The 14971-nt window shown below is 45.2% G+C and overlaps 1 protein-coding gene across 1 annotated transcript in view; it reads left to right on the top strand.

The window, feature by feature from the left end:
- Positions 1 to 1096: 1096 nt before the first annotated feature.
- The window catches only part of LOC139413862 (receptor expression-enhancing protein 3-like), a 33515-nt gene continuing 19640 nt past the window's right edge, over positions 1097 to 14971 (top strand). The window contains exons 1-3 of the mRNA XM_071161686.1: positions 1097 to 1583; positions 11358 to 11430; positions 13435 to 13511. Coding sequence (XP_071017787.1) covers positions 1552 to 1583; positions 11358 to 11430; positions 13435 to 13511 — 182 coding nt within the window. The 5' untranslated portion in view covers positions 1097 to 1551. The remainder of the gene's footprint in view (positions 1584 to 11357; positions 11431 to 13434; positions 13512 to 14971) is intronic.

Raw genomic sequence — 14971 nt, 5'->3', positions numbered from 1 at the left:
TGGATGCAGTCTATCACAGTGCCATCCGTTTGTCACCAAAGCCCCATACACTACCACCACTGCGACCTGTATGCTCTCGTTGGTTCGCCCTCGCTGCATACTTGTCGCCAAATCCACTGGCTACAGGTTATCTACAAGTCTCTGCTAGGTAAAGCCCCGCCTTATCTCAGCTCACTGGTCACCATAGCGCACCCACTCGTAGCACGTGCTCCAGCAGGTATATCTCACTGGTCACCCCCAAAGCCAATTCCTCCTATGGTCGCCTTTCCTTCCAGTTTGCACAGTTCTCTGCTGCCAATGACTGGAACGAATTGCAAAAATCACTGAAGCTGGAGACTCATGTCTTCCTCACTAGCTTTAAGCACCAGCTGTCAGAGCAGCTAACAGATCACTGCACCTGTGCATAGCCCATCTGTAAACAGCCCATCTATCTACCTCATCCCCATACTGTATTTATTTATCTTGCTCCTTTGCACCCCAGTATCTCATATTCCTCTTCTGCACATCTACCATTCCAGTGTTTAATTGCTATATTGTAATTGCTTAGTCACCATTGGCTTAATTATTGCCTTAACTCCCTTATCTTACCTCATTTGCACTCACTGTATATAAACTTTTTGTTTTAATTAGTTTGTTTTTTTCTACTGTATTATTGACTGTATGTTTTGTTTGTTCCATGTGTAACTCTGTGTTGTTCTATGTGTCGAATTGCTATGCTTTATCTTGGCCAGGTCGCAGTTGTAAATGAGGACTTGTTCTCAACTAGCCTACCTGGTTAAATAAAGGTGTTGTCTATTTTTAAATAAATCACTGCCAACCGTTGAGGTTATTATTTTACAGTACCTCCTTGTAACAACAGCGTATTTGTAAAGCAACAATACTATTCTCAACGCTTTGTACCGTGATTGGTTCATACTCGCCACGCATCGAATCTACACCAATCAGAGTTGAGTATGATATTTCATCATTATTTCACATGGACCATCTTCAATAGCCAATAGTTATGCGGCATTGGTGTAAACAGGCACTTCTGTCCAATGAGATAAAGCAGGAGGAAGGTCTATCTGATCTCAGGTCGCCTGGTGTGGAGCTCCTTCCTGCTTGCGGAGCACAGACAGAAGAGAGGTGAAGGAGTTGGACCCGAAGAGGAGTTGGACCCAAAGGAGAGTTGGATCCAAAGGAGTTGGACCCGAAGAGGAGTTGGATCCAAAGGAGTTGGACCCAAATGAGAGTTGAACCCAAAGGAGAGTTGAACCCAAAGGAGAGTTGAACCCAAAGAGGAGTTGGACAAGCTTTAATAAAACATAATTTAAACATAGCTGGCTAAATCGTAACCTCTCGCGTTTAACTTAGATTTGTGAAACAACACGTTTTTTTGTGTTTTTTTTCCAAAGTTCACGGACATGTTTGAGAAGATCGCTTGTAGTTATTAACTTGTTACCGGCGTTTACTGTGTCTACCATCACCACCCGGTGTACCCGTTACCCCTCCAGCCCCTGGGCCCTGTCTCTCTATCTCTTCTGCCTCTCAGCTAACCTCGATCTGGGAAAGATGGTGTCGTGGATGATCTCCAGAAGCGTTGTGTAAGTTACAGACGAGAATTGTATATTGTATTTTGCTGAAATGATTATTATCTTACGAGTTGTTTTAAAGCTGTTTTCTGTAGCTAGCTGGAGAGCTAACCAAGTAGCTAGCTAACGCTAATTTTAGCACGGCACTTCAACTAACTTTTAATTAAGCAAAGCAATTTCGCTTATTGTAATGGTATTAATTTCGAAGTTATATTTGTAAAAGTTCTGTAGAAGTTCTATAAAAACTTTTTAAAAAACAACAACCTCATATTGTCAACATTGAGAAGTATTACCTAATCGTTACCTTGCTAGCTAACGTTAGCTTGTTGTTGTTTACGTTTTTTGTCCCTGTAACTTAGTAACTAAGGATGTTTAACCACGTCTTAACTAACTAGAGGCAGCTCGGTGAGTTATGCTCTCTGGAAACGAGTTAGTTAGTTAAATGAGTTAGCTAGTTAGTTAGTTAGCTTTGGAACCGAAATACTCCCCATCTGTGTGGACTGTGGTAGATTCAGTGGGATATTTAGGCCTGAAGTTTGTGGTTTAATGGAAACACGGAATGTGGTGCGGTTCGGACTAAAGTTTCAGATGTTTATTTGATAGCGAAGGACACATTTCACTTTACATAAAGTAGAGTTAATCGAGAGAATTAATTTGCCTTTGCATTTTGTTAGAGCCGGCTTTATCGTGGTAGGGTTATTTTCAGTCGCCGTCCTCCAGAATAATGCACACCTCAAGTAGCCCAACTAATACAGACTTCCAATATTGTGTCCCATGACTACTAGTTAGTTTGCTGACCACACAAGTATGTGCGATCAGATGATGGATGAGTTTGTACATTTTAGAGAAAGAAAACGCCCTGTCTTTACTCTGGGCTCCCCTCACAACTCATGGCCCAGTACAATTACATAACTGTACTGTAGGCTACAGTACATGGAAGGGGGAGACTGCTTCAGGTGTGATTGGGAGAAGAGACAGCACAGTATTTACAGTCTACTCTGTGTCCTGTTCTTCCACTGTAGCCTACACTGGACATGAGTCACTGGTAAAGGCATCATGTCAATGCTTCAAAACAATCAGACAATTCATTTAAAAGTAATGCATAAGTGAAAGCATTAGTCAACGCATGTTCTGGTCTCCAGGGCTAGTAGCCATATGCATTAGATAACATGTTCTGGTCTACAGGGCTAGTAGCCATATGCATTAGATAACATGTTCTGGTCTACAGGGCTAACTAGTAGCCATATGCATTAGACAACATGTTCTGGTCTACAGGGCTAGTAGCCATATGCATTAGTCAACGCATGTTCTGGTCTACAGGGCTAGTAGCCATATGCATTAGATAACACATGTTCTGGTCTACAGGGCTAGTAGCCATATGCATTAGATAACACATGTTCTGGTCTACAGGGCTAGTAGCCATATGCATTAGATAACACATGTTCTGGTCTACAGGGCTAACTAGTAGCCATATGCATTAGATAACACATGTTCTGGTCTACAGGGCTAGTAGCCATATGCATTAGTCAACGCATGTTCTGGTCTACAGGGCTAGTAGCCATATGCATTAGACAACACATGTTCTGGTCTACAGGGCTAGTAGCCATATGCATTAGACAGCACATGTTCTGGTCTACAGGGCTAGTAGCCATATGCATTAGACAACACATGTTCTGGTCTACAGGGCTAGTAGCCATATGCATTAGATAACACATGTTCTGGTCTACAGGGCTAGTAGCCATATGCATTAGACAGCACATGTTCTGGTCTACAGGGCTAGTAGCCATATGCATTAGACAACACATGTTCTGGTCTACAGGGCTAGTAGCCATATGCATTAGATAACACATGTTCTGGTCTACAGGGCTAGTAGCCATATGCATTAGATAACACATGTTCTGGTCTACAGGGCTAGTAGCCATATGCATTAGACAGCACATGTTCTGGTCTACAGGGCTAGTAGCCATATGCATTAGACAACACATGTTCTGGTCTACAGGGCTAACTAGTAGCCATATGCATTAGATAACACATGTTCTGGTCTACAGGGCTAGTAGCCATATGCATTAGATAACACATGTTCTGGTCTACAGGGCTAGTAGCCATATGCATTAGACAACATGTTCTGGTCTACAGAGCTAGTAGCCATATGCATTAGACAACACATGTTCTGGTCTACAGGGCTAGTAGCCATATGCATTAGATAACACATGTTCTGGTCTACAGGGCTAACTAGTAGCCATATGCATTAGACAACACATGTTCTGGTCTACAGGGCTAGTAGCCATATGCATTAGACAACATGTTCTGGTCTACAGGGCTAGTAGCCATATGCATTAGATAACACATGTTCTGGTCTACAGGGCTAGTAGCCATATGCATTAGATAACACATGTTCTGGTCTACAGGGCTAGTAGCCATATGCATTAGACAGCACATGTTCTGGTCTACAGGGCTAGTAGCCATATGCATTAGATAACACATGTGCTGGTCTACAGGGCTAACTAGTAGCCATTTGCATTAGACAACACATGTTCTGGTCTACAGGGCTAACTAGTAGCCATTTGCATTAGATAGCACATGTTCTGGTCTACAGGGCTAACTAGTAGCCATATGCATTAGATAACACATGTTCTGGTCTACAGGGCTAGTAGCCATATTACGCTGCAGACAAGTTAACTTGCCAGTTACGGTCTGCCTGTGTCCACGTTTAGCGTTTCAAGGTCTAAGTCTGAAGTCTTGAGGGCAGAACTAGGCTCCTGCACTGATTCTGGCGTCGCTCTGGTTTCACCTAATCAAATTAACCTGATCATGTGGCTGATCACATGATTTAATTCACCAATGACAAAAATAACTTGTACAGCCTTCTTTAAGTGGTTATTACAGTTATTTAAGCACGTTATGGTTTAGTGGATTATCTGGTCTCCCAAGACACGTTGAACCTTATAAGCATGTGTAAAACCAGTTTTACCAGGCTGCTGTGTGGCGCTGGCTGGGTCCTTTCCATAGGTTAGTCATTATAAGGTGTGTTCATGATTGATTTGTTTTTGAGGCGTCGTGGAATAGGAATGTGAAATTAGTCATGTAACTTACAATGAACTCGCTGTTTATGTGATCACATTTGTTTACATCATTGGAAATGTTGGGGGGGGGGTTAATTTGAGTATTTCTTACTACACTGAACAAACAATATAAATCACAAAATGCAACCATTTCAAAGTTACAGTTTATATAAGGAAATCAATCAATTGAAATAAAGAAATTAGGCTCTACTTTATGGATTTCACATGACTGGGAATACAGATACACTACATGACTGGGAATACAGTGTGTTGGTCACAGATACACTACATGACTGGGAATACAGTCTGTTGGTCACAGATACACTACATGACTGGGAATACAGATATACAGTCTGTTGGTCACAGATACACTACATGACTGGGAATACAGTCTGTTGGTCACAGATACACTACATGACTGGGAATACAGTCTGTTGGTCACAGATACACTACATGACTAGGAATACAGTCTGTTGGTCACAGATACACTACATGACTGGGAATACAGTCTGTTGGGTCACAGATACACTACATGACTGGGAATACAGATATACAGTCTGTTGGTCACAGATACACTACATGACTGGGAATACAGTCTGTTGGGTCACAGATACACTACATGACTGGGAATACAGATATACAGTCTGTTGGTCACAGATACACTACATGGCTGGGAATACAGTCTGTTGGTCACAGATATACTACATGACTGGGAATACAGTCTGTTGGTCACAGATACACTACATGACTGGGAATACAGTCTTGGTCACAGATACACTACATGACTGAGAATACAGTCTTGGTCACAGATACACTACATGACTGGGAATACAGATACACTACATGGCTGATAATACAGTCTGTTGGTCACAGATACACTACATGACTGAGAATACAGTCTGTTGGTCACAGATACACTACATGACTGGGAATACAGTCTGTTGGTCACAGATACAGGGCCTTCGGAAAGTATTCAGACTCCTTGACTTTTCCCATATTTTTATGTTACAGCCTTATTCTAAAATTACTTTTTTCCCGCCCTCATCAATCTACACACAAAACCAGTGTTTGCTTTGTCATTATGTGGTATTCAGAAATGGTTGTTAATTTCTATTTAAACTTATTTACGCATTACTTTGTTGAAGCACCTTTGGCAGCGACTATAGCCTGGAGTCTTCTTGGGTATGACGCTACAAGCTTGGCAGTGACTATAGCCTGGAGTCTTCTTGGGTATGACGCTACAAGCTTGGCACACCTGTATTTGGGGAGTTTCTCCCATTCTTCTCTGCAGATCCTCTCAATCTCTGTCAGGTTGGCTGGGGAGCGTCGTTGCATAGCTATTTTCCCTCGATCCTGACTATTCTCTCTGTTCCCACCACTGACAAACATCCCCACAGCATGATGCTTCCACCACCATGCTTCACCGTAGGGATGGTGGCAGGTTTCCTCCAGACCTGATGCTTGGCCTTAAGGACAAAGAGTTCAATCTTGGTTTAATCAGACCAGAGAATCTTGTTTCTCATGGTCTGAGAGTCTTTAGGTGACTTTTTGGCAAACTCCAACCGGGCCGTCATGTGCCTTTTTACTGAGGAGTGGCTTCCGTCTGGCCCACTCTACTAGACATGTGGCTGGTCTCAGCCGATGTAGAGGTCCTGGGCTGGCGTGGTTACATGTGGTCTGTGGTTGAGGCCGGTGGGATGTAATGACAAATGATCTAAATGGACTTTGGAGGCGGCTTCTCTGGCAGAAGCTCTGGTGGACATTCCTGCAGTCAGCATGCCAACTGCACGCTCTGTCATCTTACCTTGGCAAAGGAGAAATGCTCCCTGACAGGGATGAAAAACAAATTTGTGCACAAAAATAAGCTTTTTGTTCATAAGGAAAATGTCTGGGATCTTTTATTTTGGCTCATGGGACCAACACTTTTGTTTTTCTATTGTTTCTACTTCTACTGGAACGTTGTAATTTTAGTTTGGATAATGACCAGGACAGATCTGGTTAGAAATGCCTGTCATTTTTAACGCATCTTTCTCCCAACTTGGTTAAATCCAAAACCAAGCCCCGTTTATTCAGAGGGCCGTTCTACAACGCTTTGAACGCTCTTCAAGTCTCCACGTTCACGCAGCCTGACATTTCAGTCACCGATTAGTAACGTTTGTCCTTGTATTTCAAGATTGAAAAATATAACAACATAATGTGGTGGACCGAACTAACCCTTAACGCTCAGACAGTCAATGGCTGTAGTCATAGCGTATTCTTAATTAAATATTTAAGAAATGATGAATAATAAGCATATGTTTTTACCTGATAATAGACTGCTAATGATAATAAAACAACTTCTAATACCGAGATAGTAACGTTAAGTTGTCTGGGTTAACATAGCTGACCTTCAATACAGGGAATTCAGCAGAGTTCTCGGAGACATTTTTACAACTCACTGAAACTCTGAAAATAAATATATGGGCAAATGATATCAAACATGATGATAATAATTGGCCTGCATTACGGCAGGCAGCTAACTGTTAAATTACACTTTCCATCCTTACTTTGGAAGGTCACTGTCTCTGCGCTGGTTGCCTGTGAGTGAGACAACGCTAGCAAGCCAATGGGAGCATAGTAGTACTAAATAACGGGGCGTGGTTTTGGCCTAACTGCGTTAGGGGAAACGAAAGACGCCATTTTAACCTCAAAAGATGGCTGACAGAACCACCGCTAAAGTGTGCTGTAGCAACAGATGTGTATTTCCACAGGGGAAAGCCTTCAGCCCTTTACCCCTGTAGCTGAAACCAGATGTTGGAGTTGAGATCTCTGCCTGGATCTTAAAGTCCTTCCTCCGTCTTTATCCCAGTAACTCTACATCTGACTCTCTCCCAGGCTTCATGCTAGGAGCTGTGAGCGAGCGGTGGGTGTACTGTCAGACATTACATTTTTATTTTTTTACCAGAACTGGGAAAGTTGATCTAAAAACAGAATGTCAAGGCTTGTGTATCGTGTTTTCCTGCTGCATACTGCTAGAGAGGCCCCATTTCACACAATTGTTTCAAGAAGCCTCTGCAGGCTCTGTCTCCTTCATGGAGAAATATTCCTCCTCTCCTGTGTGAAAATACTCCAGCCTGCCCCGAGCTGGACAGGGTCTATTTCTGCAGGCTCTGTCTCCTTCATGGAGAAATATTCCTCCTCCCCTGTGTGAAAATACTCCAGCCTGCCCCGAGCAGGACAGGGTCTATTTCTGCAGGCTCTGTCTCCTTCATGGAGAAATATTCCTCCTCTCCTGTGTGAAAATACTCCAGCCTGCCCCGAGCGGGACAGGGTCTATTTCTGCAGGCAAACAATGATTTATGTTTTATTTGGATTGTCCATCTGTAGATGCTCTATATAATAACTACTAACACTAGCGCTAACAGTACCCTTCTCCTAACCCTTAACATAAACCCTGACCTCTTAACCCTTATCTTAACCCTAACCTCTTAACCCTTATCCTAAGCCTAAACTGAACCCTAGCCTTAACCCTTACCCTAACCTTAGCAAGTAATTGCTTATCAACAGGTAGTTTGTTGATAGTATGACCATCCTGAAAGCATCTACAGATGGAAAATCCAGATTGTCCAAATAAAGCGTGACCCAATGATTGTGTCCCAGAGACCTGACGGTGGGGTACCAGGACACACAACCTCTCCTTCAACGTCAGCAAGACAAAGCAGCTGATGGTGGGCTACCAGGACAACAACCTCTCCTTCAACGTCAGCAAGACAAAGGAGCTGATTTCAGATCCTCCAAGTTCTTCACCATTGAGAGCGTCTTGACTGACTGCTTGACATCCGACCGCAAGGCACCACAGAGGGTAGTGCGGCCCAGTACGTCCCTGGGGCCAAGCTTCCTGCCATCCAGGACCTCTATACCAGGCGGTGTCAGGGGAAGGCACCACAGAGGGTAGTGCGGCTCAGTACGTCCCTGGGGCCAAGCTTCCTGCCATCCAGGACCTCTATACCAGGGAGCGTCAGAGGAAGGCCCTAAAGATTGTCAAAGACTCCAGCCACGCTTGTCATAGACTGTTCTCTGTTTCCGCACTGCAAGTGAGTCTGGAACCAATAGGACCCTGAACAGCTTCTACCCCCGAGGGTGGCAGGTAGCCTAGCGGTTAAGTGTTGGCACGGCAGTTAACTCACAACAACAGCTCCCCGGGCGCCGACAGCGTGGGTTTTTAAGGCCTTAACTCTGTGAGTCAGAGGGGTTAAATGCAGAAGACTCATTTCGGTTGAATGCGTTGTTGTACAACTGACAAGGTTTTACCTTCCCATTAGACTAGTTAGTGCAGGAAGCTATTTGAACTATTCAACTACCTGCATTTTCACTAACTTGTATGACTCATCACATACGCTGCTACTCTGATCAGTCACTATATTCCTAGTTATATGTACATATCTACCTCAATTACTTGACACGCCATGTGGTACCTGGTACTTCCTGTATATAGCCATGTTATTACCTGGTACTTCCTGCATATAGCCATGTTATTACCTGGTACTCCCTCTTTATAGCCATGTTATTACCTGGTACTTCCTGTGTGTAGCCGTGTTATTACCTGGCACTTCCTGTATATAGCCGTGTTATTACCTGGTACTTCCTGTGTGTAGCCGTGTTATTACCTGGTACTTCCTGTGTGTAGCCGTGTTATTACCTGGTACTCCCTGTGTGTAGCCGTGTTATTACCTGGTACTTCCTGCAGGGCAGCTCCTGTTCAAACAGAAGAACTAGATGAGGTGTGATAATATGCATATGTTTTATCACTATCTTTACTTTACATGGTGGACTAAGTCGTTGCTGTCCAGGAGGAAGGGATGTTGGCGTTGTCTTCCCAGTGTAAATCTACTTCTATGGTGTTGTCTACTGCCTGCTATCTGTGTTGTGGGTGGCGCTAGATTAAGCTGATTTTTAAGAACAGCAGCCAAATTGAAGGAAAAATGGCACCTATTAACTAAGCAGACCACCGTTTTAATTCAACAAGTAGCTGTTACATGGAAGGACTTTTACAAATTACACCCCTTCCTTCCTTCCCTGTTGGAGGCTTAGAGAAAGGACTGTCTGACTACAGCCAACCACGGCTATTCTTGGAGACTGCTGTTTCTATGGCAACAGCTCAATAAACTCTGTCATGGAGGCGAGTGAGGTGGATCCCTGGACAGAGGCCATGAAACATAAAACGAACAGGAAGAGAATTTCACTCTTATACGCTCGTTGGCCAGTTTATTAGGTACACTCATCTAGTACTGGGTTGGATCCACCTTTGCCTCCAGAACACTGAATTCTTCAGGGAATCAATTTGCTAAATTTTTATAAAGGGACCTTGAATAAAGATAACCCTGGAATGAGTAGATTGAAGTGAGGGGGGGACATATATATATTTTTTAATGCGGCTGTAATGTAGCAAAATGTGGAAAAAGTCAAGGGGTCTGAATATTTTTCACCTGCATTGTACGTACATGCATACATAGTGACTCCTCACTGCAGCCCGGTCTCAGATCAGAGAGGATCCTATAGGGCCTATAAATGACACACAGAGTACATCCCATATGGCAGCATTCCCTATATAGTGGACTACTTTTGACGAGGGCTCATGGGGTAGTGGACTACTTTTTGACGAGGGCTCATGGGGTAGTGGACTACTTTTTGACGAGGGCTCATGGGGTAGTGGACTACTTTTTGACGAGGGCTCATGGGGTAGTGGACTACTTTTTGACGAGGGCTCATGGGGTAGTGGACTACTTTTTGACGAGGGCTCATGGGGTAGTGGACTACTTTTTGACGAGGGCTCATGGGGTAGTGGACTACTTTTTGACGAGGGCTCATGGGGTAGTGGACTACTTTTTGACGAGGGCTCATGGGGTAGTGGACTACTTTTTGACGAGGGCTCATGGGGTAGTGGACTACTTTTTGACGAGGGCTCATGGGGTAGTGGACTACTTTTTGACGAGGGCTCATGGGGTAGTGGACTACTTTTTGACGTGGGTTCATGGGGTAGTGGACTACTTTTTGACGAGGGCTAATGGGGTAGTGGACTACTTTTTGACGAGGGCTCATGGGGTAGTGGACTACTTTTTGACGAGGGCTCATGGGGTAGTGGACTACTTTTTGACGTGGGTTCATGGGGTAGTGGACTACTTTTTGACGAGGGCTCATGGGGTAGTGGACTACTTTAGACCAGGGCTCATGGGTAGTGAATAGGATGCCATTCGGTATTCAACCATGTGTATTCTTTACATCTAGTGTGGGTCATCCACTGGGACGTGCTGGGTTGTGTTCTCTCCCTGAGAACCCCCCTCCCAGAAAAGCTTGGACCCCAGGATGTAAATTAAGAGCACATGTTGGATCAAATCTCTGTTGTGAAACAGTCACAGCTCTCCCATGTGTAGGGAGTGGTAGTGCATCCTAACGCCAGGCTACATAGAGGACTACAGGAAACTCAGGAGGCTGTTGTGAAACAGACACAGCTCCCCCCATGTGTAGGGAGTGGTAGTGCATCCTAACACCAGGCTACGTAGAGGACTACAGGAAACTCAGGAGTCTGGTTCAGTACAGCAGCTCTTAGCAGCCTGTGATTATGATGCTTTCGGTGAGTCTGGCTTGTTGTTGCTTTAGTTTAATTGAATGTGTCCTTTTATATGTTCTCTCTTGGTGGTAAATGATTTGACGCTGATAGTTTCATATTTCTCTGGTCTCTACACAGGCTCGTCTTCGGGACCCTGTATCCTGCATACTATTCCTACAAAGCAGTGAAAACCAAAAATGTCAAGGAATATGTAAGTACAAAAACCCTTATTTCAACATCATTGATTTCATCATACTTGTGTGTGTGTGTGTGTGTGTGTGTGTGTGTGTGTGTGTGTGTGTGTGTGTGTGTGTGGTTCCCCCGAGGGTGTGTCTTTTATGAGTTTGAAAAGCAGCCCATGTCTGGTCTGAAGGTATTGAGGACAAGTCCAGGCATGTGAATGGGAGTTAACTGCCTATGACTGGAACAAACACATTGACATGCCTATCTGTGGAGACGTGCAGCAGGGCACTGTGAAGGATGGGCTCCAAGCAGGTGCTTTACAGGAATGCTATATTGAGTGTGTGGCCAACAGGTTTAGGAGAGTTTCTCTATGAGGATATCATCGGTCTCCACCCCTCTGTCTCTCCCTCCTCTCCTCCATCTCTCCTCTCCTCCGTCTCTCCCTCCTCTCCTCAGCCCTTTCTCCTCTCCTCCGTCTCTCCCTCCTCTCCTCCGTCTCTCCCTCCTCTCCTCCGTCTCTCCCTCCTCTCCTCCGTCTCTCCCTCCTCTCCTCCGTCTCTCCCTCCTCTTCTCAGCCCTTTCTCCTCTCCTCAGTCCTTTCTCCTCTCCTCCATCTCTCCCTCCTCTCCTCCGTCTCTCCCTCCTCTCCTCAGCCCATTCTCCTCTCCTCCGTCTCTCCCTCCTCTCCTCAGCCCTTTCTCCTCTCCTCAGTCCTTTCTCCTCTCCTCAGTCCTTTCTCCTCTCCTCCATCTCTCCCTCCTCCATCTCTCCCTCCTCTCTTCCGTCTCTCCCTCCTCTCCTCCGTCTCTCCCTCCTCTCCTCAGTCCTTTCTCCTCTCCTCAGCCCTTTCTCCTCTCCTCAGCCCTTTCTCCTCTCCTCAGCCCTTTCTCCTCTCCTCAGCCCTTTCTCCTCTCCTCAGCCCTTTCTCCTCTCCTCAGTCCCTCCCTCCTCTCCTCAGTCCTTTCTCCTCTCCTCCGTCGCTCCCTCCTCTCCTCTCCTTCTCTTTTTAAACATACATATGGTATTTGACTATAGACAGGTATTGATGCACAGACCACTGTGTTTTTACGTTACCTTCTCTACCGGTATTTGAATGTTTGGTTTGTTAAATGTGATACACCTTGAGTCCTCTCTCTCCTAGCCCCGCCCCCCTGTCACTCAAGGAGCGCGCCTGTTGTCTCTTGACCACGAGACGCATGCGTTCAGTCTGCGTGGTCAATGCAGCACGAGCAACAATGATGCTTTTTTTCTTTTGCTTTGTATGTTATAATAAAAAATAACATTTTCAACAGCTGTATTTGAGAGAGAGACTGCCTCCCAAACTGGTTTTAGCCTTAAGGCCCGAACAAGGCTTTAGTTAGACATGAGGAATAATCTAGCTAGAACAAGTTGACATGTAATTTCTCAGAGCCCATGGCTTGTTGGCTAGGTATCTCCTCTCTGAGTCTGTCTAAGAGGGAGGAATGCTTGCTTTGGATGGTAGGCCTGTAAGCCTGTAAGCTTGTTGTCCTGTAGCCTGTTGTCCTGTAGCCTGTTGTCCTGTAGCCTGTTGTCCTGTAGCCTGTTGTCCTGTAGCCTGTTGTCCTGTAGCCTGTTGTCCTGTAGCCTGTTGTCCTGTAGCCTGTAGGCCTGTAAGCTTGTTAGCCTGTAGCCTGTAGGCCTGTAAGCTTGTTAGCCTGTAGCCTGTAGGCCTGTTAGCCGGTAGAACTGTAGGCCTGTTAGCCTGTAGGCCTGTTAGCCTGTTGGTCTGTGGCCTGTTGGTCTGTGGTCTGTGGCCTGTTGGTCTGTGGTCTGTGGCCTGTAGTCCTGTTAGCCTGTAGGCCTGTTAGCCGGTAGAACTGTAGGCCTGTTAGCCTGTAGGCCTGTTGGTCTGTGGCCTGTTGGTCTGTAGCCTGTAGGTCTGTAGCCTGTAGGTTAATTTAAGAAATCTGTTCCAAAGTATATATCTTTATTGTTCCAACAGATGTATGTCTAGCATACTGTAACATGCAGGAAGTGTTGATTATCTCTCTCTCTTTCTCTGTTCCAACAGGTCCGTTGGATGATGTACTGGATTGTGTTTGCTCTCTACACCGTAGTGGAGACCATCACAGACCTCACTGTAGCCTGGTAAGACTGAATACAGACCTCACTGTAGCCTGAATACAGACGTCACTGTAGCCTGAATACAGACGTCACTGTAGCCTGAATACAGACGTCACTGTAGCCTGAATACAGACGTCACTGTAGCCTGAATACAGACGTCACTGTAGCCTGAATACAGACGTCACTGTAGCCTGAATACAGACCTCACTGTAGCCTGAATACAGACCTCACTGTAGCCTGAATACAGACCTCACTGTAGCCTGGGGAGACTGAATACAGACCTCACTGTAGCCTGGGGAGACTGAATACAGACCTCACTGTAGCCTGGGGAGACTGAATACAGACCTCGCTGTAGCCTGAATACAGACCTCACTGTAGTCTGGGGAGACTGAATACAGACCTCGCTGTAGCCTGAATACAGACCTCGCTGCAGCCTGGGGAGACTGAATACAGACCTCGCTGTAGCCTGAAAACAGACCTCACTGTAGCCTGGGGAGACTGAATACAGACCTCGCTGTAGCCTGAATACAGACCTCGCTGCAGCCTGAATACAGACCTCGCTGTAGCCTGAATACAGACCTCGCTGTAGCCTGAATACAGACAGCGGCATCTACTTTATGCTAATTCTTCATTTGGTTGATTCCCCTTTAATGTGCCAAACAAGCCAATCCCATTTAGTTTTCCATGTTGTCTTTGATCAACACACGATGCCGAAAACAATCCAGGCTTAATGAGATGTAATTGAGATTCAGTCTTATAAATGTGTTGTTCAGATTTAATGAGGAGCGTCACGTCGGCTGGTTAATAGGATTTAGGCAGTGTATATTTGACTGGCAGAAAATGAATAGCAGTGGACGGTGGTACGCTAACACAATGCCTTTCCCTAATGCTAACGCTAACCCTTTCCCTAACCGTAACCCAATGCCTTTCCCTAATGCTAACGCTAACCCTTTCCCTAACCGTAACCCAATGCCTTTCCCTAATGCTAACGCTAACGCTAACCCTTTCCCTAACCGTAACCCAATGCCTTTCCCTAATGCTAACCCTTTCCCTAACCGTAACCCAATGCCTTTCCCTAACGCTAACCCTTTCCCTAACCGTAACCCAATGCCTTTCCCTAATGCTAACCCTTTCCCTAACCGTAACACAATGCCTTTCCCTAACGCTAACCCTTTCCCTAACCGTAACACAATGCCTTTCCCTAATGCTAACGCTAACCCTTTCCCTAACCGTAACACAATGCCTTTCCCTAATGCTAACCCTTTCCCTAACCGTAACACAATGCCTTTCCCTAACGCTAACCCTTTCCCTAACCGTAACACAATGCCTTTCCCTAACGCTAACGCTTTCCCTCACTGTACTATGAGATATCTGGTCTCTCTCTAGGTTCCCCCTGTACTATGAGATATCTGGTCTCTCTCTAGGTTCCCCCTGTACTATGAGATATCTGGTCTCTCTCTAGGTTCCCCCTGTACTATGAGATA

Source organism: Oncorhynchus clarkii, chromosome 1 (genome assembly GCF_045791955.1).
Source record: "Oncorhynchus clarkii lewisi isolate Uvic-CL-2024 chromosome 1, UVic_Ocla_1.0, whole genome shotgun sequence".
NCBI lineage: Eukaryota > Metazoa > Chordata > Actinopteri > Salmoniformes > Salmonidae > Oncorhynchus > Oncorhynchus clarkii.
The sequence above is the reverse complement of the archived record's forward strand: the minus strand, read 5'-3'. Positions and strand labels throughout refer to the sequence as shown.